Source organism: Asterias amurensis, chromosome 14 (genome assembly GCF_032118995.1).
Source record: "Asterias amurensis chromosome 14, ASM3211899v1".
NCBI classification, from domain to species: domain Eukaryota; kingdom Metazoa; phylum Echinodermata; class Asteroidea; order Forcipulatida; family Asteriidae; genus Asterias; species Asterias amurensis.
In genome coordinates this window covers 13,702,048-13,729,405 of record NC_092661.1, presented here as the reverse complement: position 1 = coordinate 13,729,405, position 27,358 = coordinate 13,702,048, and the positions used below count along the sequence as shown (strand labels likewise).

The 27,358-nt window shown below is 39.5% G+C and overlaps 1 protein-coding gene across 2 annotated transcripts; it reads right to left on the bottom strand.

Moving 5' to 3' along the window:
• Positions 1-144: 144 nt before the first annotated feature.
• LOC139946708 (E3 ubiquitin-protein ligase listerin-like) lies at positions 145-27,349 on the bottom strand. Of its 2 annotated transcripts, none has more exons than XM_071944358.1 (30): positions 27,138-27,349; positions 26,096-26,317; positions 24,514-24,612; positions 23,595-23,825; positions 23,059-23,111; positions 22,572-22,752; positions 22,152-22,325; positions 21,182-21,372; positions 20,133-20,286; positions 18,672-19,580; positions 18,150-18,330; positions 17,253-17,410; positions 16,602-16,683; positions 16,106-16,259; positions 15,067-15,274; positions 13,990-14,322; positions 12,980-13,119; positions 12,335-12,454; positions 11,480-11,622; positions 10,979-11,126; positions 10,242-10,389; positions 9,406-9,616; positions 7,963-8,242; positions 7,308-7,391; positions 6,652-6,850; positions 5,818-5,992; positions 5,034-5,166; positions 4,264-4,546; positions 3,827-3,994; positions 145-2,602 (listed from the first exon to the last, which is right to left on the bottom strand). In XM_071944358.1, the coding sequence occupies exons 1-30, from the start codon at positions 27,177-27,179 to the stop codon at positions 2,543-2,545; spliced, it is 5,664 nt and encodes a 1,887-aa protein (XP_071800459.1). In that variant the 5' UTR covers positions 27,180-27,349; the 3' UTR covers positions 145-2,542. The 2 variants fall into 2 exon arrangements, with proteins under 2 accessions (XP_071800459.1, XP_071800460.1); XM_071944359.1 differs by having other exon boundaries at positions 16,106-16,256.
• Between the last annotated feature and the right edge of the window lie 9 nt (positions 27,350-27,358).

Genomic DNA, 27,358 nt, shown 5'->3' with positions numbered 1-27,358 from the left:
GTTTTTTCGCTTAAATATTTATATGTCGGCCTACAAGCTGCCCGGAGAATAAACCGCAGGAGTTCAAAAAAATATCAAAATCAACGCATAAACCACGGTTTATAATCTGAAAATTACGGTAAAACAATCAAGAGTCGTGTGATAGAGATTTATTTCATTTTATTGTATCCTTTCTGCCTTTGAAGAGATTTTCCTACATTGATTATTGAGTCTATACATTGCACATCCATTTACAAATTCACTAGAAGGGTTCACCCCCAGCTTACACAAGTTGAACTTCTATGAGCAAGTAAAAGTACTGAGGACAATTTCATAAAGCCTGTAAAAACGAAAATATCAACAGGCTTACCAACCAAAACTTCCACATGATTTTCAGGATTAGGCCGTGTCCGAAACGGCGACTTCGGCTACAGCTAGGGCTAGATCGCGCGCGTCTGCCTATTCTTCAACACTGGTAGACGCGCTGATCTAGACGTAGCTGTAGCCGAAGTCGTCGTTTCGGACACGGCCTTAAGCAAACAACAGCTGAATACCAGTACCAAGCAATATGCAACTAATTCAAGTTTGGTTGGTAATCTTGTTTTTATCAAGGAAGAAATTTCGTGCTAAGCAAATTTTTGTGCTTACAGGCTTTACGTAATTGGGCCTTGGTCAACAAAACCTGTTCGTTGAAACAGATTACAAGCTTATCTGATGCAATGAGATTATCAATTTTTTAATAACACACAGCGGTAAGCCTATTGACATATTTAATGCCCATAAATGTTCTCATGATCAAGAGTAAGTAACAGATGTGTCATTCCCACATTAAAGATAAGTACGTATGAACATTTACATACATTAATAATTAATCATAAAAATTCACAACATCTGTTTGCGACTCCGACCAACATAATAATAATAATAAACATGGGTTTTCAAAATACTACTTGGTGTCATATCAGATATGATATTGCATATGATCAGGGCCCTCTTTCATAAAGCTGTTTCACAGAGAACACTGCTGAGGGAATTTCTTTGCTGAGGGAATTTCTTTGCTGAGCGAAAAAAAGACTTGGGTACACTCAATGTAATTTTGATGTAGCATAGGTGGATCACCTGTTTCTGCTAAGCAAAAAAATGTTTATGCTTAGCAAAATGTTTTGCTTAAAAGCTTAATGAAATTGGACCCTGGTGCAAATTTGCAATTACAAATGACAACTTTCAAAAAGTAGTACAAAGTGTTCTTCACACCCTATGGTCGGTCCCTGAGGTCAATGTAGCATGAGAAAAAGGAATTACCTGATGATAATTTTGAAATTAACAACGGAGAGATTTTGCTGTAAAATATTAAATGAATGGTATTTTAAAAATTTACAAGGTAATGAGGTAAAGTTTACATGCAGGCAATTTATATAAGCACGTTAAATCAAGACGTGACAGGTAAAAATTAAATAATTTTTAGCTCATGTACATGTCTGCTTCGATGGAAGACTTTTGGGCAAACAAGGTGGCAGCAGACTTACCAGGTAAACCCATTGTTTCTTGTACATGTTGTAAATGAACATACATGTTTAGAACTATACTAATACAATGAACATTAACCTGGTGACTCTGCTAACACCTAGCGTTCCAAAATCTCCCACTGATAACGACTTCACATCGGTTGCTGAGTATATCTGGCAATTTTTTTTTCCTACTGTGGAAGATTTTTTTGAGCGTCTTTTAAGGCGGACTTTGGCGCTACATAAGTTTCCGTTATTATTATTATTATTATTAGTTCAACTGTAACAGCTACAGAGCACCCTTAATTTTTTGTTGGGAACCTGGACGGCTGACGGGTATCTACAGTAGCTGCACATTTTATTAAGTAGTGCGCGCATGCAGGCAGCTACATGTACCATGCTACGCTTAAATTTACCCGTACAAACAGGGACACCAGGGACTGGCAATCATGCCTTGTAAAGTCCCTTTTCTGTAGGTAGTTATGAGCAATCCCTGATTACAGACCTTTATCCTGTTGTTGCTCAAATGTGGCACATGTATACATGAATGGACAGTCTGCCACTAACTGTATTCTGCTCGAAGGAAGGTTAGTCTGAGCGATCCTAGATTCCAGCATACCTTGGTTGATTATTGCCCGTAACCCACAGCCGAGGTTCTGGAACATTACAGGAATCTTTGTTGTCTTGCCTTTGTCTTGGCTCATCCGGCCAAGGTTCCGTGAATAACGGTGAGTGCCTAACCATATTTTCTCAAACGAAAACATCAAATCTCCCAGCTTAAAAAGAGAATCTGTTACCTTTCCTTGGTCAAGTCAGGGTTCCATTGACGCAAGTTTTTTCAAAAGAAAAAACCATATTCAATGGTTTCCAAATGTCGATCAACTCACTGGAAAATGTTACTGAGACAGAAGGCGATTGATTTGCACAGTCATGTACATTTAAATGTGCCACTATACACAGCTCCGAGCAGTGGAATGACGTCCAGTGGTCGGTCAACTTGCATGATAATGTTACCATGAGTAGTCAGGTTAATGGTCAGCATCAAGACGTCACTGCGGCTAGAATGGACTCCGGCAGAGTGGACATGTAGACTGGTTACTTGTACTGAACCACTTGTACTGCAATAAGAAGTGTATAGAAAAGCAATTATTACAGGAATGCTCCATTAAAGGTAGTGGACACTATTGGTAACAGTCAAAGACTAGCCTTAACAGTTGGTGTATCTAAACATATACATAAAATAACAAACCCGTGAAAATTTGAGCTCAATCGGTCATTGAACTAGCGAGATAATAATGAAAGTAAAAAACACCCTTGTCACACTGAGTTGTGTGCGTTTAGATGGTTGATTTTGAGACCTCAAGTTCTAAATCTGAGGTCTCGAAATCAAATTCGAGGAAAATTACTTCTTTCTCGAAAACTATGGCACTTCAGAGGGAGCCGTTTCTCACAATATTTTATACCATCAACCTCTCCACATTACTCGTCACCAAGAAAGGTTTTATGCTAATAATTATTTTGAGTTATTACCAATAGTGTCCCCTGCCTTTAAAGGAAGAGGTTAAAAAGACACATTCTTTTTGTCTGACAACTCACACCTGGTATCTCCATGTACTTCCTTTTCCAAACAGTGGACTTAGTTGAGTCATGCACAAACCAGAAGGGCTGCTGAATGCCCTAGGCAAATTAACTGCTCATCCATTAAGTTTAATGACCCAAGAAATTCAATGAAAACACACCTAAATATTAAAAACTATTAATAGTTTCCGAGGTTACCCAAGACTCAGAAATTCTTTAAAGGTACTGTACTATTGGCAACTACTCAAAATAGTTGTAAGCTTAAAAACTTGCACGATAATGAGCAATGGAGAGCCGTTAATAGTATAAAATATTGTGAGAAACGGCTGCCTGATTTTGACCCAAGTAATTCAATGTAAATAAACACATACTATTGGTGAGAAGGATGAATAATTTCCAAGTTTTATTCTTCTTTAATGGAGTTTTTCCAGTAATGTACATGATTGAAAGAGGGCCCTTTACTATAAATTAAAATTATTATAAAACATTTCTTTTTAAAAGACATTATATTTGAATTTTTAGAATATTATTTTTCATTGCCTTTTCTGTGGTATAGTATTATTGATTGTCTCGTACTGGTGTATGTCAGTGTTTGTTTTTGTCGTTCTTATTGTACAATGTAATTTTGCTGTATTTTGCTTACTCTTTTTAGCTGAAGGTTTATAATATGTAAGAATACTGTACAGCGTTTTGAGATTTTTTATGTAAGACGCTATATTAAAAATAAATTATTGTTATATATTATTATAGTTGATCCAACTTACCAGACATGCTGAGTGGTAGCGTTTCTTACAGGTTTTACATTGTAGCTTAGGGAGGGAGCAATTGGAACCATGGATGACAGAGAAACAAATCATACAATCTTCCACACCTTCAAAGCGTTTGTCCACGTTCCGTTTCCACAACGTCAGGCCATCCATGATACTTCCATTCTGTATTTGAAGTATTACATGGTGAGGTATTTAATAAGGAATAAAAAAAAGTAGGATAAAGGTCTGAAATCGCCATTTTAAACCGGCAGGGTTGTGGCCCCGGGATATACATGAAGGACCAACCCTAGAAGGTTTAAACAGCCTTTCAAGACGGAGCCATTAATCTTTCATTCCCATTCATAATTGCCCTTTTGTTATAAAAATGTAATGACGTCAGAAAATATTATGCTGTTGGAAACACAAAAGTTTAGAATCTTTAAAAATCGCACCTGATTCCGAAGAAACGTTGACAGCTGTAGCGTCCAGTTCCGCCACTGGGTCGTTCCGACCCCGACTTTCTTCTCGCTGTCCACGGTGATAATCCCGAGTGGATGATTGGCCGGGATTCGCACCGTCAGATCCATGGAGAGATCCTGCATCGTGTACGTCGCGATAACCTCGCGCGTTGCTGAGCGCGCCTTGACGGTCATATTCTCAAAGGTCTGAGTGGCGGTCTGGACATCCTGAACCTCTTGGGTGCAGAGAAGAGGGCTTGCATACTTTGTGGTAAACCTGACAGAAGCAGATTGCATTATACAGTTAAAATGTATTGTTTGCTTTTTCAAACATGGACCCCCGTCGCAGCATGCAACTAATGTTTTGTTATACCTTAGAAACACTATTATTCCTCTTCTTGAAAATATGTTGTCATCTTCAAACATTATTAAGACTAAGCATGCATAGTTTAATAAGCAGATGAACAGTTGCTCCCTCGTACAAAGCACTGGAAATCAAAGATCAAGGTAATGTACACCGGTTAACAAAACTCATGTTACCCTCTGCGCTATGGAGCCATGGAACATGTGTCTTTGTATCATCTGCATCACCTGTTCTTGACCAATCAAACTTCACAATTTGTTACCGAGGTACATTATAACGATCAATGATGGAACATTTGACATGGTATTATGGCTGGTAACCCTATTTTGGTAGGCATAAATTTGTTGTGCTTATTTAAGAAACTCTAGAAATTTCTACTTAATTTGATAATGAGTTTTACCTGTCAACAATGGGAGCAATCTTTTTATCCTGGCTGGTCCACCACTGACGGACCATGGCCGGTAGATCTTCCAAGGCAGTGGAATATAAAGCACAGGCCTGGTGGTGGATCTCCTCTTGGCTGGGGAAAATATCTACAAAGAAATATAACAATTTAAAAAAAAGTTTCTGATGAATGATACCTGAGCCGACATCCGTATGGATTGCAAAGGGATTAACCCTGCTAAAGCCACAGTATTAGGTGGCAATGGCCTCTGGAAAAAGTGTTTATTGTAACCCACACCTTGAAGTGGCCTTAAAATGTAAACAAGTGACATATGAAGTGTGGACCTGAAAACAAAAGAGATCCACATCAGGCAGGGTTTTGACACTATATTTGGGCGTCCAAGCGTGCACACAAAGAATAGGACTTTCCCAAGCGTATATAACAAAGGAATGTTTACAGAGTGACTGAAACACAGAGCTTTGTGAGGGAGAGTCATTGCTGACAAAAAAAGATATGAAATAGGATCCAAATTTTAGGAGTTATGTTAAATCATAACCCTTGAGATATAGATTGTAGGAGCTTCTAGGAAGTTTACCCAGCACTAAAGAAGTATATCAAGCATGATTTATTTATATTTATAAGAACATAACAGTCACGATTCTTCACCAGGCAGACAAAAAAAGTCTGAACTTCCTTATAGTGAGTTAACGAGTTCCAATGTATTAGATGAAAGTAAATGTACATGTAAGTCTGGCCACAAGCATTACAAGTCATCAGCCTACAGTGTTATACATGTTACCTTTAGCCTTCATTACTGGTGTAGTACCAAACATACTCCGAGGTGCACTTCCCTTCACACTCTGGTCCACTACAAGACTGGTTACCGGTGGGTCAGGCATCAACCTGAACAGGTTCATCATCAGGGTTGGTACCCCGCCAGTCAGGCGAAGGTAGTTTGCGTACTCGGCTCTGACCTGCAAAAAAGAGGTCAAAGGTGAATGAGGTCAACAAGGCTTGTTCACAGTGTAGGTGAGGGGTCATTTGTAAACAGCTGTGGCCTATATGTCGGTCAAAGGTGAATCGGTTCACTAAAAAATTAGGTGGTAAATTGAATATTCATACTGGACTTGCATCGAGAACAAGGTAAACAAATTTCAGAAACTCTGTCAATAAAACATTTAATTGCAGTTTGATTTTTCTGTTAGAAAACTACGGGAAGCCATCAATGCAAAGCAAAAACAGATAGTTTATAGTTTGTAATGATATTTCACAAATATTCAAAAATAGTGTTGAATTTGGTGGAAACAAGGCAACCGATCATTGGATGTGTTTTGTTTTGTTGGAAGTTTGTACAAATTTTGAATTTGGTCACACTGTTGAATGTTTTGCTAAAATGTTTCTGTCCAAGCCAACCAGCTCGGTTTGTTTACAACAACAAAAAGGTCTATAAAACTGTCCGAAGGACAAATCAAATATGGTAAAGTATACATGTATTGCTCAGTGACACAAGTGTCATGACTGAAACACAAGCCCACAACCTGCTGTTCAGAAGCACCAGAGCTTAATAGTGCGGCGCTCTTTCACCTCAGCCACAACACGTCACGAGAGCCAACCCTGTGACCCTCCTCCTTACCTCAGCAGAAGCAGACTTGAATATCTTCAGGTATAGTCTCCATACCAGCAGGTAAGTCAAGACACTAGACATGCTCTGATAGTACCCGGTGCTACTAGGATCCAGTGTTAAGCATTCACCCACTTGGACGTCAGTGAGGATTGCTTCCATGAAGGCTGAAGCAGAGTCAAGGATGTTCTTCAGCTGCTCTGGGGGAGGACTGTTTGAGGAAAAAAGACAAGCATCAACCAAAGTATAAACAAAATGTACAAACTCTTTTTGAAAATGAATGTAAAATATTGATTTAGCATGTACTCCCTAGGCCCACTTGCCCACATGCAACCCTCAAATCTCCACTACCCTCTACTTGATGGTCAATGAACATAAAAATATTGAAAAGCAATTGTTACTTGGGCCTACAGTTCTCAGTCCTTCGAAATCAGACAACATTATTAGGAGAGTTTTGAGAGTTTGTGAGATTGAGGGTTAATCAAATGTTAGGCACTACCACCAGCTCCTACTGCTCTGGCTTAGATTTCACTCCCTATGTTAAAGCCACATATTGAAAGAACACAGTCTGAAATATGACGTGTGAAGCCATCTGAACATAATGTATATGGAGTTTATACATTATAAATTAATCAACCACAAATTACTACAAGACATAAGGCTCTTACATTGATGATTCCTCCTCCCTCTTGTCTTTATCGTCATTGTCTTTAAGATGCTCTTCATCTGCTCTGGCAATTTCATCCATCACTCTATTTAAACAAGATTATCAACCAATGTTAACATTGACAACCAAGTATAGATCCTTGTCATTTGATAGGAGGTCACGCTGCACTCGTTATTCACACCATTTCATAAACCTTCATCAATCAGCGTGCATTTTTGTTCCATCTTTTTGTACTATTGCCTCTTCTTGTCACTCACACTAACAGTCATGCGGTGTCCTCAGAAGTGCACTAGTGACCTCATTGCCAGTCCATTTGTTTATAAAAAGTAAACCCAAACTAAACCATTCTTCAAGCACTGCTACCTATTGTCATTACCTGCTCAGCTTCAATCAGCCACGGCATTGCTGGATCAGGTGTTGGTTTAATGTAATACATTGTTCGTACTCCGGTTTACAGGTCATCAATATTCATATCAGCTCATCAATATTCATGTCGGCTACTGAATATGCATTACAAAACAACAGGGTTTCTGTGTGACAACAGGTCATGTCTAAATACTCACTTTTACAGACCCTTTTTTTAACATCCCCACACGGTGTAGCGAAAGGCTGTTGAATTTTCAGGTTGAAAGAATTTGACTTGGCCACTGACTTACTTTTCTAGGAGCTGAAAGGCAGCCAGTTTAGCCGATCTATCCGTCTTGATCAACATTGGACACAGTCGCTCCAGCAAGATCTGCATCTTGCCCTCAGCCGCGTTGGGATCAGCGCTAGCCTGACCCTTGACCCTTGACTTAGCCTTCGCTCCAGACGCTAAAGCCTTGGATGTTAGCGTGTGTTTCTTCACCTGTTCGGCTGGCATGCTGACGACGGCATCTGCGGCAGACTGGAGTAGACAATGACTATAGACTGTCAGTTCGTTCAAGTCTGTCCTCTCTGAATAGAAAAAGAATATCAAGTCAGAATGAAACATCTGAATCTGAATTTGACAGTTGGCAAAGCATCCTAATGTCAAATATCACATAAGGTTAAGCTTGGGCGATATCGATTGATTTTAATCACGATATATCGCCGACAATATATCGCGATATTCGATATAATCCCGATTAATTAAATTTGACATCGTCAGTCTTCAAACTCCCCGTGAAAGTTGTAGAAGAGACAGTCATAGCATAAGAGAGGTGTTCTAATGACCTATTCTTCTGGTTTTACTCCAAACCTATGGGGTGCAAGATGTCTCAGCTAGGAAATACATCACGATATTGCACTACTTAATCGATGTCGCGATACATATATTTTGATTAAAACCAAATCGATCCGATATCGAAACCGTTTCCAATTTAGTATCGCAATATTCGATAATACCGTGGTATCGCCCAAGCTTACATAAGGTGAAAGGCATGGTGAGAAACCAATGAGCCAACATGACTGATCAGAGATTATCTGGGCCCAATTTCATAACGCTGCTTACCACACGGTTTTCCGCGCTTACATTCCCCTGCAAGCCGCATAGTTTTGTTTTAGCCATAAGCACAGAATTCTGCACATAGCAGCATTATTTAAAAAGCATTTAATATGAAACAATCTCAGCAGAGTTTGGGTTTGAGTCCCAGTCTTGACACTTGTGTCCATAAGGAAGACACTTGATTCACTCTAAGGAGGGAATGTTAAGTCGAAGGTCCAGTGCAATGTTTAATGTATGTAAAAGAACCCAGTACACTTATATCTGAGAGAAGGGCTTTGCCACGGTGCTCCTGGTTTGATAGAGCTATAAAAAGCAATAGGTCTTATTGACCAATTTCACCTGACGTCATCAGCAGAAAAATCTTGAATGCGCCATACTGGTGAGCAATTTCAATGTGCGTTTTCATATATAACTCTATGCTGCGCGTTATGCAGTAAAGTGTGCATTTTAGGCGACGCGGCGTTAATACACATAAACCTAACTGCCCACCAACATGGTGAGCGTGGCATTGGTCGCCGCACGTGATGCGCGTGCAAGGGGTCAATACATCAGAAAGTAGCTCCACAATACCTTGCAGGAAGAAGCCACTTTTTTATTAAGCTAACCCCAAACCATATACAAACAAATCACTCACCCACAATAGTAACAAACATGGGCAACATCAGCAAGAAGATGCCATCACTGTAGAACTCTCTCCACTCTGTGTACAGGTTGGATGGCAACGTCACACTGCCGGAACGATTGCCAAGTAAGGTCGCAGCAGAGGTCAAGAGGTCAAAGGTTACACAGTAGAAGGTGGCAACCAGGGGTGATGGTTGGGCAAATTTGATACTCTGACTACAAGTCTGTAATAAAGACAAGTAAAATAAAGATAACATTTCGAGATATCGCTTAACATCACAAGGCCACTTCAAAGTCAGGGCTAAACTTAACAAAAGGTAGCTAAGCACCAAATAATTATGCTTACCGAAATTAGGTTACCAGCCAAAATATCATGTTACTTGTACTATGTATGACTGGTATCCTGCCTCATTTTTGCTTAGCAGAAATTCGTTAAGCAATATTGTCCGCGTAAGCAGCTCTCTGATAGGGCCCTGGAGGTAAATCACCAAGCCAACAGTCCCTACACTGGGACTTTAATCAGCAATACAACAGCGTGGGATTACAGTGCTATTTCAATTCTCAATCAGACCTGGGCCAAATGTCATAAAGTCTGTAAGCAAATAAAACCTGGCTAAGCACTGAAAAGTATTGCTTAGCAGAACCTGGTTACCAGCCAAAATTTCATCAAGATTACACTCTTTTTCTGCTTAGCATAACAGCTTTATGGGGCTCAATTACATGGCTCTTATGGCGTTACAAAGGCAAGGAAAACTGCGCTTACATTAAGCATATTCCACAAGTAAGCTGTATAGTCCACGTGACAAGGCATTGTTGGCTTTACACATCAGGCCACTACTGTAATCTCACCTGAATCCAAGCTACAATCGAGCACAGCAAAAAGTCCCAGTGTTGCTCGCTCAGGGCTGTGGGTAACTTCTCAATAGCCAGCCTCATCAGCTGCATCATCTTAATGTTTAGGAATACATCATCCAAGACAACCGCTTCATTGATGTCACTGCAAACAGAAACACCATAAAGAAACGTTCATTTCTTGACTCCTAAAGTGGCAGACAGGATAGGTGCCCGCAAGTGCACTGCATGCAGTGAGATTGGTCAATGCAAAACTTTGATTATATTGTTATAAATTTTCTAGTAATGAATTCAAGAATGTCTCATAAGTGAGCTTAACCACTGTAGCTCAAAAGCCTAGGGAAACCTGTAAACATGGGTGCTTGCTGATGAACCAGAAATACCACGGTTAAACTCTTCTCCCCCACGACAATAACGAGAAGTCCCCTCAATCCACTTAAGCTATATAGTAGTCCCGGCCGATTTTCTACCTTTCGCCCAAGTAGTTGTTAAAAAGTAGGACAGTTCTTTTCAGAACTGAGAAGTCTCCCGAATTCCGAAAATCTACTTTGTGGCAGTAGAATATAAACCAAGAGAATTTCTCAAATGAACAAACTCTACCTGGCAAGTAGACATACAAATGGTGTTACCACAAACAAAATATATATTGATACCTCACCATGCAATGCCTCTAAAGGAAAAAAGTTTTTTTTTCTTTTTTTTTTTCAAGGAGGAAATCTTTTAAAGATTCTTACCAGCCAAAGAGGAATGAGTCTACATAATCCTGTCTCCATTGCATGAGTTGATTGATACACCCAGCCATCATACTGGAGTGATTGACGCTGTCAAATGTATCAGGATGCCTGAGGATGGCCGTCACTACGGACATGCTACCAAGACCACCTGGAAATAATTATCCACCTGTTAGTATTTAAAGGCACAGGGGGTCAATTTCACAAATAGTTAGAACTCATCTTATCTTGAGTTAGGGCGAGTAACGCGTGCGTGGTGTAAAGGATACAGAATAAACGTCTCCTGAAGAGGAGCAGAGTATACTGTTCAAAAAGTCAAGACCAAAACGGCTCTTTTCAGAGCAAACACCCCCCCAAAAGAGAATCATTACACGGTTGTACTCACAAGCTTAATACTATTATTTATAGTTTATTCTTATGATCTCTGGAGTCAGGAGTGCGTCAGGACAAAACTGGTGTTCAGAATTCAGGGTATTTTCAAGTTTTGAACAGTTGACTACATACCATCAACATGTACCAACATTTCTTCCTTGGCTGACATTAGCTTGGCTGTGTTTATCTCCAACAGCTGCAACGTCTGCTCCTTGCTGAGGTAAGGTATGACAGCCTCCAGGGTATGTATAGCAGATAACCACAGCACAGAGAATCTGTGAAAGTGAAACATTGAGAACTTTTTTATTTTATAATTATGTTAAACAAACCTAGGCTCGCAAGCCTAAGGAAACCTATGGGTGCCTGCTATGTGAGCCAAGAAAACTGTTCTGGGTTCTTTTATGTTTGCCCTACCAATGATAGTATCAGGACCTATGGCTTAATGTCACATCTGCAGAATCATTAAAAAATATCTCTCAAGGACACAAGAGCGAAATTTGAAACTTGGCGTGCACCAGTGAAAAGTATAAATCAATGCAGTTTCAATAGACCCTTCTCATGAAATATGTAAATTGGTTATGGTTAAAATATGTTTTGGTTGGCAAAATGAGGGAAAATCGCGCTGTTTTGTACACGACTAATGGGTGCGTGACGCACACGCGGTTGCGCGTCTGCTTAGTGCACAACTCTATGGTGTTTGCCAACCAACACGGTCTGTACGCATGCGTGAATGTAATTAGCATATTTCATGGGAAGGGTCCATTGAATATCTTCAAAGTACAGGAATAAACTTGAAATTCTCTGTACAAAGAAATACAGACAACTAATTTTACAAAAGCCATCATCAAACGTTTTTGGATTTTAAAGGGTACCAAGTGCAATGGCATTTTACACCGCTTTAGCAAGAGGTAAGTGACTTGCAATTTCCTATTAAATTAGCAGATCACATATCCATATTTAAACTTGGAGGCTCTCATTAAAAGTTACCTGTCCATTCCCTGAGCAATCTGTAACACGTCTAGTTCCTGATGTTTGCCTTGATGTCTTGAATGGCAGCTAAGTAGATAAGTTAATGAAGAGGACCATAGGCGCCCATCTACCAAAGACCTACTCGGAGGGAAAGGACATTTTTAGTGTTAAAGCCATTGGACACTTTCGGTAAACAGTATTGTCCAAGGCTCACACTTCGTGTATCACAACTTCTATATAAAATAACAAACCTGTAAAAATTTAGGATCAATCGGTCATCGGAGTCGGGAGAAAATAACGGGTAAACCCACCCATGTTTACCCACGTTTCGCCGTGTCATGACATGTGTTTAAAATAAATCCGTAATTCTCGTTATTCGAGAATTGATATTGATATTGTTTTAATGTTTTCTCAAAAAGTAAAGTATTTCATGGAATAATATTTCAAGAGAAGTCTTTCACCATTACATTCTGTAAACCCTGTAAGTTATTTGTAAATCTGTGAACTTTTAATTTTTTTTCTGTACCGAAAGTGTCCAATGGCTTTAAGCAGAATTTTCCTTATAAAACAAGTAAACAGATCACATGAAGTATGCCTTCTTTATTTTTTGTTCAGTTATTTGGAATGACTAAAATTGAATGACTGAAATTCTACACTACTCACATTTCTAAAGTGTCTTTCACCAACGCCTTCCAGTTCTCGCCGGTCAGGCTTTTCCACAAGCTTTCCAGTGTTGAATCGATCGCCATGGCAACCTGAGAACAGTAGGACGGTGCCGCTACAAGGAGACTCTCAACTGGAATCTACAAAACAATACAATACAATACAATAAAACTTTATTGTCCGTGCGAGGGAAATTCCTTTGGCCTTATTGCTCACATAAAAACACAGTCACCAGTAAAAAGGTACAACATTAAAAATGGATTAAACCTTACCGAAGAAAAATAGTGGGCCTAAATACAGAGATACATGTAAAAAGTGAACCACAGACATGACAGATAGATAAAATGACATATACGGAAAAAGAACACTAAACAACAACAAAAGTAAAAATGCAACAACAACAAAGGCAATTAGATCCAAAATGATACAACAACTCACCGTTCAAGCCGGCCATTATATAATTGAATGGCAGCCGGAACAAATGAGCTGCCACACCTCTGGGTTTTGATGGCTCTTTGAACAAAAATGATTGCTTCTAAGGCTTTTCTGGAATTTCAAGTGAAGTGGGTGAGAGCTGGCGGAACTAAAACATTTGATTTTATTTAAAAGGAGTGGTTTGTATAAATCATCCGGTACAACCTGCTGAATACCGATAATTTTGTTGGCATGTTTGACTACTCTACCCAATTAAACCTTATATTGAGCCCTCTACTCCCATACACACAAATCAAATAGAAAGTCAAAATACTTTGGACAACAGATTTGTAAAATAATTGTAAAACTGCACGATCAACATTAAAAGAGATAAGCTTACGCAGAAAAAATAAGGGTTGTTGGAGCTTGTTAAACCTGGATTTAGCAGAAGAGTCAAATTTAAGTTGATTGCCACTGGAAGCCTGTGTTTTAAACGCATGACGACTCAGTGAGCAAAGTGCATCAGCAGCCATAGCCACTTATCTGAAAAAATACATTATTATCTCTTTTGCTTTCAAAACCCAATGCAAACCAACCTGTCTTGTCACTGCATTCAATCCCATAGTTCCTTTACACCACTGTAAACTATACAGCATCCTTGCAAGCAGTGGAGCTATGACATCATATCTCCATGGCAACGGTGCCAAAGCAAAGCACCCTGCAGACTCCTCCTGATTGACGCCGGCTCCGCCCTCTGTGTCCGTCACTTCTTTCAGTTCTCCTTCGTTGACCCTTTCCGGACGTCTGAGAAGAGCAGCCACGAATGCAGATTGGACCAGACCAGTCGGCATGACGATGGGGTCAACTTGGGTCAGCTCTGGAAGAGCAGTGAAGGTTAAGGTCTCGTCTAGAAACAGTGATGCCATCCACTGTGAAAGACCAATAAAAATAAGTTGGTGATCCCCTGGCTGTCCAGGTCAAAATGTAAACTTGGGTGTGATCCCTGGCTATACAGCAGTTAACATTTATATGGCTTCTACTTTTTATAGCTTTTATTTTTGATATTTAGGTGTGGCGTTTAAAAATTGTATATGTCATATCTATTTTTAACTATTGTAATGACCCTGTATTTGACCTTCGAGTCACGAAATTTGTAAAATTAAAATTAAAATTCAACTCCGAACCAAGATCTTTACAAATAGGAAGACCGACAACAAAGGGATGTTTTTGTTCCACTCTGTTTTAAAGACACTGGACACCTTTAGTAATTGTCAAAGACCAGTCTTCTCATTTGGTGTATCTCAACATATGCACGAAATAACAAACCTGTAAAAAATTTGAACTCAATTGGTCGTCGACTTTGCGAGATAATATGGAAAGAAAAAATACCCTTTCACACGAAGTTGTGTGTTTTCAGATGCTTGATTTCGGGACCTCAAAATCTAAATCAGAGGTCTCGAAATGAAATTCAAATATTTTAGTGGAAAATCACTTCTTTCTCGAAAACTATGTTACTTCAGAGGGAATCGTTTTTCATAATGTTTTATACTACCAACAGCTCTCGATTGCTTGCTACCAAGTAAGTTTTTATGCTATCAATCGTTTTGAGTAATTACCACTAATGTCCAGTGCCTTTAAAAGCAAGGATTTTAATTCTTTGGGGTTAAACAAACCTGGTTTGGCATATTGAGGCTTTGGTTCCATTCTGTCTCGGTGGGAACCAGAAGGTTAAGGAAGCTCTCGGCAATACTTGGGGAGTCAGAATCAGAGCCCGGTGTGTCTTCATCATCCGTACCAGGGGCATCTGGGTCCATGATTGTCGGCAGGCTTCTTAATATGATGTCACAGAGTGTTACGGCTGGCTTGGCTAACAAATTAATACTGCAACAAAAAAGCAATCAATCAATCGAAAGTAACAACACTAGAATTTTTCCAGACCTGTACTTTTGGACAAAAGCTCTGGTTCATATGCAGGATGAATCATTAAAAACTAGTTGTTTAACTCCATGCCAAGATATACTTTTTCTCTCTATACCAATGAGGACGCAAATCCCATGTGTCAGTCGTGCGCAAGCATAGTGCGCATTCAGTTACAATAGTGCAGCAAGCAATACAGATACTTGGAATTATGTGACGTTGCCGAACAGATTTTGATTTTGACAAAAGTTGGACATGACCATTATTATTAACAGTGACATTTTTCAATGCTTTAACCTTTAGTTGGAGGCTTTTTCTATTGGAAAATTAGTGGATCACTTACAATACTGAACTTGACCTTGGAGCCCCTCTTTAAAGGCACTGGACACCTTTGGTAAAAGACCAGTCTTCTCACTTGGTGTATCTCAACATATACATAAAATAACAAACCTGTGAAAATTTGAGCTCAATCATGTCAATCGGTCGTCGGTGTTGCGAGATAATAATGAAAGAAAAAACACCATTGTCACACGAAGTTGTGTGCTTTCAGATGCTTGATTTCGAGACCTCAAATTCTAAATCTGAGGTCTCGAAATCAAATTCGTGGAAAATTACTTCTTTCTCAAAAACTTCATGTATGTCACTGCAGAGGGAGCCGTTTCTCACAATGTTTTATACTATCAACCTCTCCCAATTACTCGTTACCAAGTAAGATTTTATGCCAATGATTATTTTGACTAATTACCAATAGTTTCCACTGCCTTTAACAGTAGCAATTACATACATGTACAGTACCTGTGTATGGTGTGTGGACCTTGGGCAAGGCAGTTCTTTATCCACGCCGCAGCCTTGCATAGGAAACCTTCATCCTTCAGGAAACCCCCAGTCTGTTTGATCAGTGACTCCGCCCCTATCGTCCAGGCTGATAGGACTTTCTGCTGCAGCCCTTCTGTGTCAATGAAGGCGAGAGAAAAAAATCCATCGACACTTTAAATATTTCTCAAATGGATCTATTTAAAAACAACACAACAGCACGTTTAGATAAACAGGGCCCAATTTCATAAAGCCGTCCTGTAAGCATACAAACTTGCTAAGCACAAAAAAATCTTGCTTAAGAGAAACTGGTTACCAGCAAACAAATCAACAAAGTTTACATACCTGCAACTGTGCCCCACTAAACTTTTTTTTAGCAAAGAAATTTGCTAAGCAGTATTTTCTGTTTAACAGCTTTATAAAATTGGGCCCTGGTAACAGCTTAATTCCAAATTGAAACAATTTAAAAGATAAATACCTGGAAACTGTGTAGCCTCTTTTGAGCCAAGTTGGAAGAGTGCAAGCAGGAGGTCCTCGGCTGACGTAATCAGCAGACACCCCTACACAAAATACAACCAAGTTTGACATTGTTATTATTATTATTATTACAATGTGTATGTATTCCAGGGTCAAAATTGCTACAAAGTTTACAATTTAAAAATTACAATACAATGTACATTAAATTACTACTTTTAAAATAGTTGCGGATTTACACAAAAAATACACCCAGAGAATAAAAACATTACATAAACTTCAGCAGTGAGTGAAAACAAGTGATTCATAACTGATGTTTTGAACACATGTGTATTTAACCTAGAAACCTAGTAACTTATGATCAGTTTTTTTTTAAGAGTAAACTGCCCTTCTATTGAAATTTGCCTGCTTGTGTGCGCACACACCATGTTTTGCATGTAAGGCTTGTAACATGGCACATGTTATGGCACATGTTTTCTTATTTCACCGCTATCTGCAAAGCACAATTTACTTGCACCAAAGAAGATTCAGTAGCACAGACTTGTTTCTTTCTGATGTAATAATGATACGATCACAACCAGTTGTATGGTCAAAAGACTTTACATTAACACTCTCAAATAAAAATAAAACCATTTAAAACAAAATTGAGCTCTACCTTGACCACACTGAAGAAATTGGTCGCGACGTCACAGATAAAACTGATGCAGTTGTGAACCCTCTGCTCGTTGCCCTCCACCTTGACCTTTGACCTAAGTAAGGTAGCCGTGAACTTGCCCAGGATCTTTTCAGCATAGCTGGCATGAACCGCTGGTTCTGTTTAATAAAAAGTTTAATAATCATTCTGGAGGCTAGTCATCCTTACTCGCATACTGAGAAACTCCATGCAGAAGACATGACTACAAGGTGGTTGAGACACAGGCATGAAATGGCATCTCTTGGCAGCCAGCCACATCGACCTATGTATCGTCACCATTTTCACATAGGCAAATCGCAGCATGGCCCGAACTCCCTTTTTGAAGAAATTCAGGTTTGAAGTTGAACTATTTTACAAACTGCTGTTTGATCACTGCCCAACTTTTTTTAGTTGAAAATTTACAACCAAAATAACCAAAGTTTGACTTCTTCAGTCAAACAGAACCACCAATATGTTTTCTGCAATCTGTCAACTATTTTTATGGTGTTATTAATTCCTAAACACATTCGCCACTCAGTGAAAACGAGGAAAAAGAAGTGTGCAAACAGAATGCTGTGAACAAACTCATGCATAATGACAGGCCAAGAATAACACGTAGGCCACGGCCTCTGTTGCCCCTGATATTGACCTTGGTGCCCCTTCAAATGTTTTCTAAAGACTTAAGGGTTTCAAATGGAAGTGCCCTTTGCAAAATGAATATGGCCTTGCCCTCTCATATAGTTGAAGTTCCAAGCCTGTATACAGAAATTTGCTAGTTTGTGAAAAAGCTTAACTTGCATAGCCACATTGAACGTAGCGAAACGTTGGTGTCACTCACAGCTCAAACCCAAAATTTGTGCATCTTTTACATCCACGTACCTTCATCGTGCTGGACAGAGAGTCCTAAGTTGATCAGGCCCCAGCTCTGGGATGATGAGCCGTCTGTCTTGCCATCAAGAGCTTGAGAGCAGAGCTGGTCAGACAGCTCCAGGAGCTTCTCACCAAAGATGGGCGACTTCAGCCAGGTAGTGATGGCTGGGTCATGGGACGTGTTTAGTATCTGAAGAATTTATCGAGAACAAAAATTATTATGTATTATATTTCAGACTTCAACATTTAATAGCGATCACTAAATGCAAGTGAAAAACAGTGATGAGCAAGGCAAAAGGTCAGCTGGTCCACAAGGACAGTAAAGTAGTTGTTTCTACTCAAAATAGTGCGAAGAATTATGGAACTGAAGTTGACAAAAATTCTTAGTAAGGAAACAACAACTTCAAAATGAGGTACTAAGGTTGTGTACGAACATTGTTGTATTAATATTTAGTTGTATATTCAGTTTGCAGTTACACCATGTGTGTTGATCTACTTTGCTGGGTAGATTTATTCCAATGTAATTCTCACCTTTTTGATCAGGTGATGCAACGTCTGTGGCCTTCTTGTCCCTTTACACAACTCATCTAGCATTGTTCTCTTGGACATGTCATCCTCACAGCAACGGAGAGTTGTCTCAACGATATTAGTAACATGATACACAGTATCGTTCTTAGACTCAGATGAAGAAGTTTCCGCCGACTGGACCCAAGGCAACAAAATCTGTCTGAAACACCTCAGGAGAACTGTTCCCGCTTCTGACACCAATTTTGAAGATTCGCCTTCATACGACTGATCACTCTCTGTTTCCGGTTTGCAGATATCCATCTCTGGAGTTAATTTTGTCTCAACAACATTCACTCCTTCCAGTGTCTGGGGCTCGACATCATCTTTGTTTTCCGGCAATTCAAGAAGCTCTGCAAACACCTCTGGTTGCTGGAAAGTGTCAAATATCCTTTCCATAAATCTTAGATGTACAATTGAACCGCCTTGTGCAGCTGAACAGCTACTCCTAACAAGACTCCTCACCAGATTCATTAACTCCGGATGATCTGCTGAAGTTGGTCGCTGAGCTGATTTGGACTTTTGCTCTACCGGTAGACACTGGCCGCTGCCTTCGTCAACGGAGAAAGACACGCTTAACTTCTTGGTCATTTTGGCCTTCTGTAGCTTCTCTTGCGACACGAGTTGTGTAAGTAGCATGGAGATCTTCTCAAGAGATCTACAGGACGTTGCATCAGCATCAGCCAGAGAGACGTGCTCGCTGCAGACACTTCCGAGACTTGCCCAGAAAAGTTCCAGGATATGTCGAGCTGAGGAGGTCTTTGTGCTGAGCTGCTTACGAAGATGTGAAAGTAGCTTGGAGGTCTGGACGAACAGTGAGGTCGATGCGAGATGAGTTCCTTCTTCAGTTATTGATTGAACAATGAACAGCATCAGCTTTGAGTGGAGAAATAAAAAACATGCATTTATACAAATATTTCCATCTGGCTTAAGGCCATTGGACACTTTCGGTAACAGTATTGTCGTAAGGCCCACATTTCGTGTATCACAACTTATATATAAAATAACAAACCTGTGAAAGTTTAGGCTCAAGCATTCATCGGAGTTGGGAGAAACCCACCTTTGTTTCCACATGTTTCGCCTTGTCATGACATTTGTTTAAAAAAAATCTGTAATTCTCGAGAACGAGAGTTCTCGATAGCGAGAATTGATATTGTTTTAACGTATTCTCAAAAAGTAAAGCATTTCATGGAATAATATTTCAAGAGAAGTCTTTCACTGTTACCTTCTGTAAACCCTGTAAGTTATTTGTAAATCTGTGAACATTTATTTTGTTTTCTGTTCCGAAAGTGTATATTGGCTTTAAAATAAGTGTTGGATTTCTAAATTTACTCTAAACTTTTATCCAAAGTATGGCAGTGCAGGGTTCTCTCTGTGTAATTCCAGGCCTGGTTTACGTTTCAAAGAGGGTTGATCAACCTAATGTACCTGATCCTGTATGAGGTAGTTCTGCACAGTCTGACTATCGGTAACAGCGCCCTCGATGATGGTCTGAGAAATGGCATATCTTAAACACTCCATGTATGCCTTAACCAAAGCACCGTATTCACTGGAACTGTGCCTCGCTGATGGTGATCCCAACCTTTATTAAAAACCAAACATTTATCTTGGATATTGTTTGTTTACACTGATGAAAAGCACTGAATAAGGGAATCAATGTGTGGTGAAGAGGTTTTCAACTAGTCGTTTAATCCCAACGAGGCCTAGTTCTTGATCATTTTACCGAGACGAAGTCAAGGTAAATTATCAAGAACCAGGCCTCGGCGGGTTTAAACCACTAGTTGAAAACTGATTCAACACACTTTAATTCCCATTCATTAATACCTATTTGGTCAAAAACATCAACAGTTTTTAGTCAAAAAGTAAAATAAATGCAAAAATTATAATTGTTCAACAATTTCTTTCAACACAACACCCCTCTAGCTATGTAATGGTAAAGCTCTCCGCCGCCCTCGGGTAAACAAAGCCTTATAAGGAAATGCGTCGCGCGTATCGCGTGATGTGGCACAACTGTTTCAGCTGTTGCTCTCGACCAATAGGAATGAAGAAACTGTCTTATAAGAACAGGTGCAAGCTCACGTGTCACGCCCATGTTTTTACTGGTCATAAACAAAGGTTTTAACACACACATGACGTGCTCTCCACCAATAAGAGAGCGAAACTGTCTGAGGTATTTACGAATACTTGGTAATTACCCGAGGACACAGAATTCAAGAAAGTACTTAGTATTCTTTATTCCTGATGCAACATGAATATATATTAAACCCTCGCACACACTCGGTTTCAGTGTGTAACAAAGGTCACCAAGCTGAAGGCAAATGGGAAGTTGTGTCAATTTATTATGATTTATACTGTGAATAAGCACCGTTGTTATCAAAAAACATTTTATAAGATAACACCGGTTAAAAATGGAATGCAAAGTTTTCGAGAATGGAAGTCAGTAAGTTACATCATGGAAAATTCTGATGTCTGCTCACCCTTCTTTGAGGTTGCCAAAGAGTTCCTGATAGAATTCGACTCCCGTTCCGATGACCTCAGCTGGTATATGACTGAGTAGAGGTAGCAGATTAGGGTATATAACAGTAGCACTTCCAGAGCCTCCATTTCTCAGCATTACCCACAGCTTAGGAAGGACGGCTTTCCTCATGTTAACATGCGTCCAACAATTCTGTAGTTCACAAGACGTGAGACAATATAAGGCAATGTTTGAATTGGCAGCTACAGCTATAAAGACTATGGCTAACTTTCCAAGTCATGGTGTGTTGAAGTTTAGTGGGCCCTTAGCATCACCCCTTAGCCAGTTAGCGACAGGCATAGCCACAGCTGTAGCCGCCGATTCCAAAATTCTGTACTGACCCTACAAGTCTCACAAGAACTCAAACAATCTAGGAATCATGAATACTTACATACATGTAATCTGTACTTTTTTTAATGTTTTTTTTGCTGTAATTTACGCATTTGACTGTTTTCGGATGGATTAATTTTCATAATGTTAATTTTTTTACTGGAATTGTGTTTTTGTTATGCGCTCTCGAACAGGCTGGTCCTGGACAGAGCGCAATATAAGTTCAATAAGTTATAATTATTACATGTTTGTTGCTTTAATATGCGATGGGGCAAAGATACACATTAAAGCCATCCTACTGTATGACCATTTAAATATAATCCATTGAAGTTTTGAATGCTAAATAAACTATAGCAGTCTACAATAAATGATATCATGTGGTGGTTGTATCTACACAGTACAGAGTTAACCCTCCCACTATTTGACCCTTCAATATCATTCACTTTCTTTTCGAAGGATGGATAAACTATGCCAGCCTGAAACATGATATCATACTGTCCATAATCCTAGTCAACCCTTATACTGTCTGACCATTCAATAGCATCCAACTCACTTGCAAATGATACTGGGAGCTGTATAAAAACAGAATGAATCAAACTTACTGGAAATGTTGAAATGACGAACAGCACCGACTCCCAAAGACACTGTACAGCTAGGGGGTCTGATTCATCAAGACTCCCTAGCAAGGTAGTAGAAACTCGGGCTAGTTCACCTTCGGCTATAGAGGGCGTATTTTGGATCAGGCTACCGAGGACTGAGTACATGGCATTCCTCAGCTGTGGGAGAAAAAAACAAGGCTTAAAAATAAACCTTAAAATAGAGATTCTCAACAACAAAAAATTAAATGAATTGTACACTGGTTTGTCAAACATTGAATTACTTGGGTCATTCGCCAAGAGCAGTCAACAGCCCTAATGGTTTGTGCATAATTCAATAAGTCTACCATTTGTAAAATTAATCACACGGAGATAACAGGTGTAAGTCGCCAGATGAAAATTTCCATTTCCATTTCCACAAATTACCTGTGGTGATTTGTTCTTGGCAAGTTTCCAAAACTTTGCCTCTGCTACGATGGACGACAGCATGTCCTGGACAGAGGGCAGTTCCTTCTCTGGAAGCAATGTCGCAAACTCTCCAAGAGCTAAGAGGGAACAGGTCAGCAAGCGGGTATACCTCTCCTCTTGCTCCTCCGGTGTGAAGGACCTGGGAAGCATTTCATGGTCAAAGTCATTTTGGGAAATAATTTATGTCAGGGCTCGAAATACCCCAGCTTGCCCAAGTCAAGTGCCTGAAGTGTCGGATCATCAACATGTGTTTTGCTGACAAAAAAAAGGCTGAAAACCTCCGATCTCAAAAGTTTAGGATGTATGTTGAAAAGATGGTACTTCCACCTTCTGATAACCACTGGAGAAACAGATTTTAGAATTTTTCTGGATTGGGCTATATGGCAGTAGTTTTTAAAGCTCAAAACGACATCAGAATTCAAGACATTTGAACATTTCAACTTACCGTGGATCACTTAAAGAAGCTTGTGTCTCCTTAAAAAGGTTATCTTCCAAGTACTACAAATAAATTGAAATAAAGGTATGTTGGTCGACTGGAGGGAGTGATGATAGATTAACTAAGGGAATCAAAGTATGTGAGGAGGTTGAAAATTGTGGATTAAACAGGCCGATGCCTGCTCCTTGATAATTTTACCATGAAGAAGATTTCACCAATACTACATGTAAGTCTCGGTAAAATGACATAGTGAGATATGAGTTGGTTATCTCAGGAAGCACACTTACATGATTGATATTTAGAGGGTTTACTTATTGATATTCATGTTATTCAGAGGGGCCGACATCTGCATCTTGCAATCAGGGAGAGTTTGTGCATCTATCAGGAAGATATTTAGATCAACATTCAAAATAAGATGGAAAATTTTTTCCACACTCAGGGGAGATTGTAAAAATTGTTCATCAGGTCATGGAAAAATTGTTTCATTGTCAGGGATTCTTTCTATAAAATCAGGGAGAGCTGGCAGCTCTTGTGAGATTCCTTACCCTCAGGACCTCCGTCTTGCAGAAGGCGACAGCTTCTCCCTGCTTGCCCTGCGGAAAGGCGCTCTGAAAGGCTGCCCTCGCAGACAGAGCAGCGGGGGCGTACGTATCGCACTGAGAGAGTAGCCAACAGCCCATCAGGGCACGAAGCTGGGGTGCTAAGTTACGACGAACTCGAAGGATGAGCTGCTCGAATGCTTGCTGTGTGGCCTCACGAACTCTCTTGTCGTGATCCTGAAAAAGCCGAAATAAGGGTGGAAAACTTTATAACTATTGCTGGATTCTTGTTGCCCTACATGAGAGTTTCTTACAGGACTTGTAAGGGCTGCTTTTAACTGTAATGAAGTTTTTCAATATTTATTTTAAATGATTTGGTATTAAACAAAGAAAAATCTGTTTTTTTTAGTTACCCAGTCAGTTTTCCTGTTGGTTTATTATTTGATATATATAATCAAACTGAACATATGGAGGCATCTGGTCAGCAGTGTGTGGATTCGAGTACTGGTCATGACACTTTAGCAAGACACTTTAGCAAGACACTTATCCATTATTGTATCATCCTTTTGGATGGGACATGATCCCACTGGTCCCGTGTGTTGTGTTATGCATAAAAGAACCAAGTGCAGTTTACTATGAGACAAGGGGCTCGCCTAGGGTTAGGGATCTACTCAAAATCAGTCTTGAGGATTTCCCCCCTATATTTGAGCCCCACAGTGAAATGTCCTAAGTGTTGATGGTAAACCAATCATCTTATATAGCGCCCTTTATTGTCAGTGTATAACACAGCTCATGTATACAAAGCATTACTAAGACTGAACATGACCCAAAGAGTTCTTAAACAAGTCAAGTAGTCATTGCCTCTTTCCTTTGAGTCTCAATCTAATGAACCCATAACACTAAGCTGCAGAAGAACTGAACTTACTGTTGCTAGTCTGCTGTAGATCCTTGGCCAGTGAGGTAGAGTGCCTTTAACTGCATCAGCGTCCTTCTCCTTGCACAAAGTACCAAACTCCTGTATGGCCTGAAAACAAAATAATAATAATTTGATGAACTGCGCTGTAGAGAGGGGGGAATTACACAGAGACCATTACAGCTGTTGCTTTGCTGCCCTGTTACCTCAACCCCGTTCCAAGGGGTGATCGAATGTACATCTTTAATACGCACATCTTTATACGCACACAGTTCGGCGAAAAGAGCTTTTTGGAAACGCACGGCTTTTCAAATTTTGCGCGTTTATGATAGCCAATCAAAGACATGGATCGGAGTTTCCCTCCCAGGGGTTAGAGACGTACGCAGAGCTAGCGGGTGATACGGCGCGCTGCCCATGGTAGCGAGGTTGCTGTTGCCTCTGTTTACTTATAAGGTATCCTTGATTTCATTACCAAATAGGCCCTATAGATTGTAATAACTATGGGCTTGTGGTAATCAGCGGGAGGCAAGAAAGGCAATTGATTCCATGCCCCCTGGTCAATGCCTCGGTGCCCTTAAAAAAATTAAGATTACAGGCCTGCAGCGGAGCCAATTTGTGTGAAGAGGGCAAAGCTTCCACAGGAATTACTTCACACTTATGAACAGGATAATGGAAGCAAAAATATATTTCACAATTGACCACATCTCCTACCCTGAGTGAGAGGTTTTGAGATAACACCATGTGAATATCGTTGCGTCGTTAAGCACTGGTTCTGTTCAGAACCAACACTACTCAAAAGAGATATTCACATGGTGTTATCACAAACCTCTCTTAGTTAAATGCTTCCACCATGCAAAGTTTTAAATACCTTGAGTTTTGTAACCACATCTCTCTTGGTACATTATTATTATTACTATTATTAATATTTTATTTGCCATAACAGTACAAAACATAATACATTGACAATATACCCCGAGATGGGCAAGGGACAACAAAAGCAAATACATACTATGATCCATAGATCTGTTGCCCCACAGCTGGGGTACACAATAAAATTAATATAGATTTAACATAATATACATGTAGTACACAAAGCATTAAAAAACAGAAAATTATACAACCAATAGCAAATAATAAATATATTATAATAATACAAAATAAATTTAAAATAAATAAGTAGAAATAACGATAAGGAAAGGATAAACAATAAAAGGAAATAAATAAATAAATAAAAAGTAAACCTTGTAGATAAATAAAACAACTTAAAATAATTGCACAAGTAATTCAGCTTGTGCAATATTTTAAGTTGTTTTATTTATCTACAAGGTTTTCGTGTTAGAACCCAGTGCACTTATCGAAAAGAGAAGGGGTTCACCCTGGTGTTCCTGGCTGGATTGGCAACATACCCAGCAACTTGTAAACCATTGCATAGTGCAAGGAGTAGATCTCATAACTCAAACGTAGTCCCACGTACATTCTAGGAAATACTGTATGTTTAAGCGCTTTGAGACGCCCTTTGGGTGTATAAAGCACTATATAAAAACTGATTATTATTATTATTAATTTATAATTAATATTTGACCACATCTCCTACCTTGAGTTTGGTAACAACATCTCTCTTGGTCAGCTTCCTCAGGGCCATACGGAAGTCGGATTCTAACGTGGAGTCCTGATCCGATTCCAGACTCAATGATTGGGCAGCAGGTACGTAGCCAAGGTCACCTGACATTGTTCCGAAGCCGATGAATCCAGACGCTGTTGCTCCACTACTTCCATCTCGTGCCAGGAGCTCTGCTGCACGCCCACTACTGGATGGCTGGTGATGAAAGGAACAATTTGGGAAATTTGTTTTAAAAATTTGTGAGAGTTCTGGGAGGCATGTTAATTTGACACAGACCCCTGACCAGCAAAAGTTATGTAACTGTAGTGTTCATTTTAATATTTTGGAGTTGACTTTGCATTATGCCTCCTAATACATGTAGTTTTTCAAATAGTATATTTTAGTACAGGTAAAAATATTGGACGCATATTAGTGCGTTGTCGCTGAATAAAATAAAACAGTTTTCAAAGAGTGATTATATATAATATATTTCACAATAAATATGCACAAACTAAACGCATTCAATAATTTGAAAACAATCCGTATCCGAACAAGTTTCTGTATGGTGACACCACTTTTTCATTTGATATACAATAATATTAATTAGTATCTAATTTACGTCAATGAGATATCTCTTTTTGTAAAAAATGAGTGAAAAAGTGGTAACGCCCTACGGAAAAGTTATCCCCTTTATGCTCTTGCCTCCACTTTTTCAGTTATTTTTACAAAAAGGAATGTCTCTAAAGTTCGACTTCAAAGTTCAAACTTTTGCTAGTTCAAGTTGAGTTAAAAAAAAGAGATATATTTTATTTCACTTTCAAAACGAACGAAAATAAAGTGGTGGCAGGATGCAGACACTTATCCCTTTCGCAAGGCACTGGGGGGGGGGGGGTGCTTGGGCCTGGGTACGTGGGGGGGGGGGGGGGGGGTCTTCCAACAGCCTTACACTTACCATCACTTACAGTACACACATTATGATTGTGTCCACTTTCCAGATATGATGGGTGTCCGAAAAAGAAAAGAAAAACGTACGTACCCGTTTGTTGCCTTTCGTGCGTTGTTTCTGTTTGCTCGCCATTCCCCCTACAGTCTTCCTACACACAATATAGTTAAACACACTGCTGAGTGTGTACTATCCAATATATAATTTCAATTACAATACAAAATATGACTTTACATTAAAAAGCAATTTCACACGTTTTCCTATCCTAAGTCTAAACTATTTTGCTGTCGTATGTGGGCTGACATCTTTTTTCT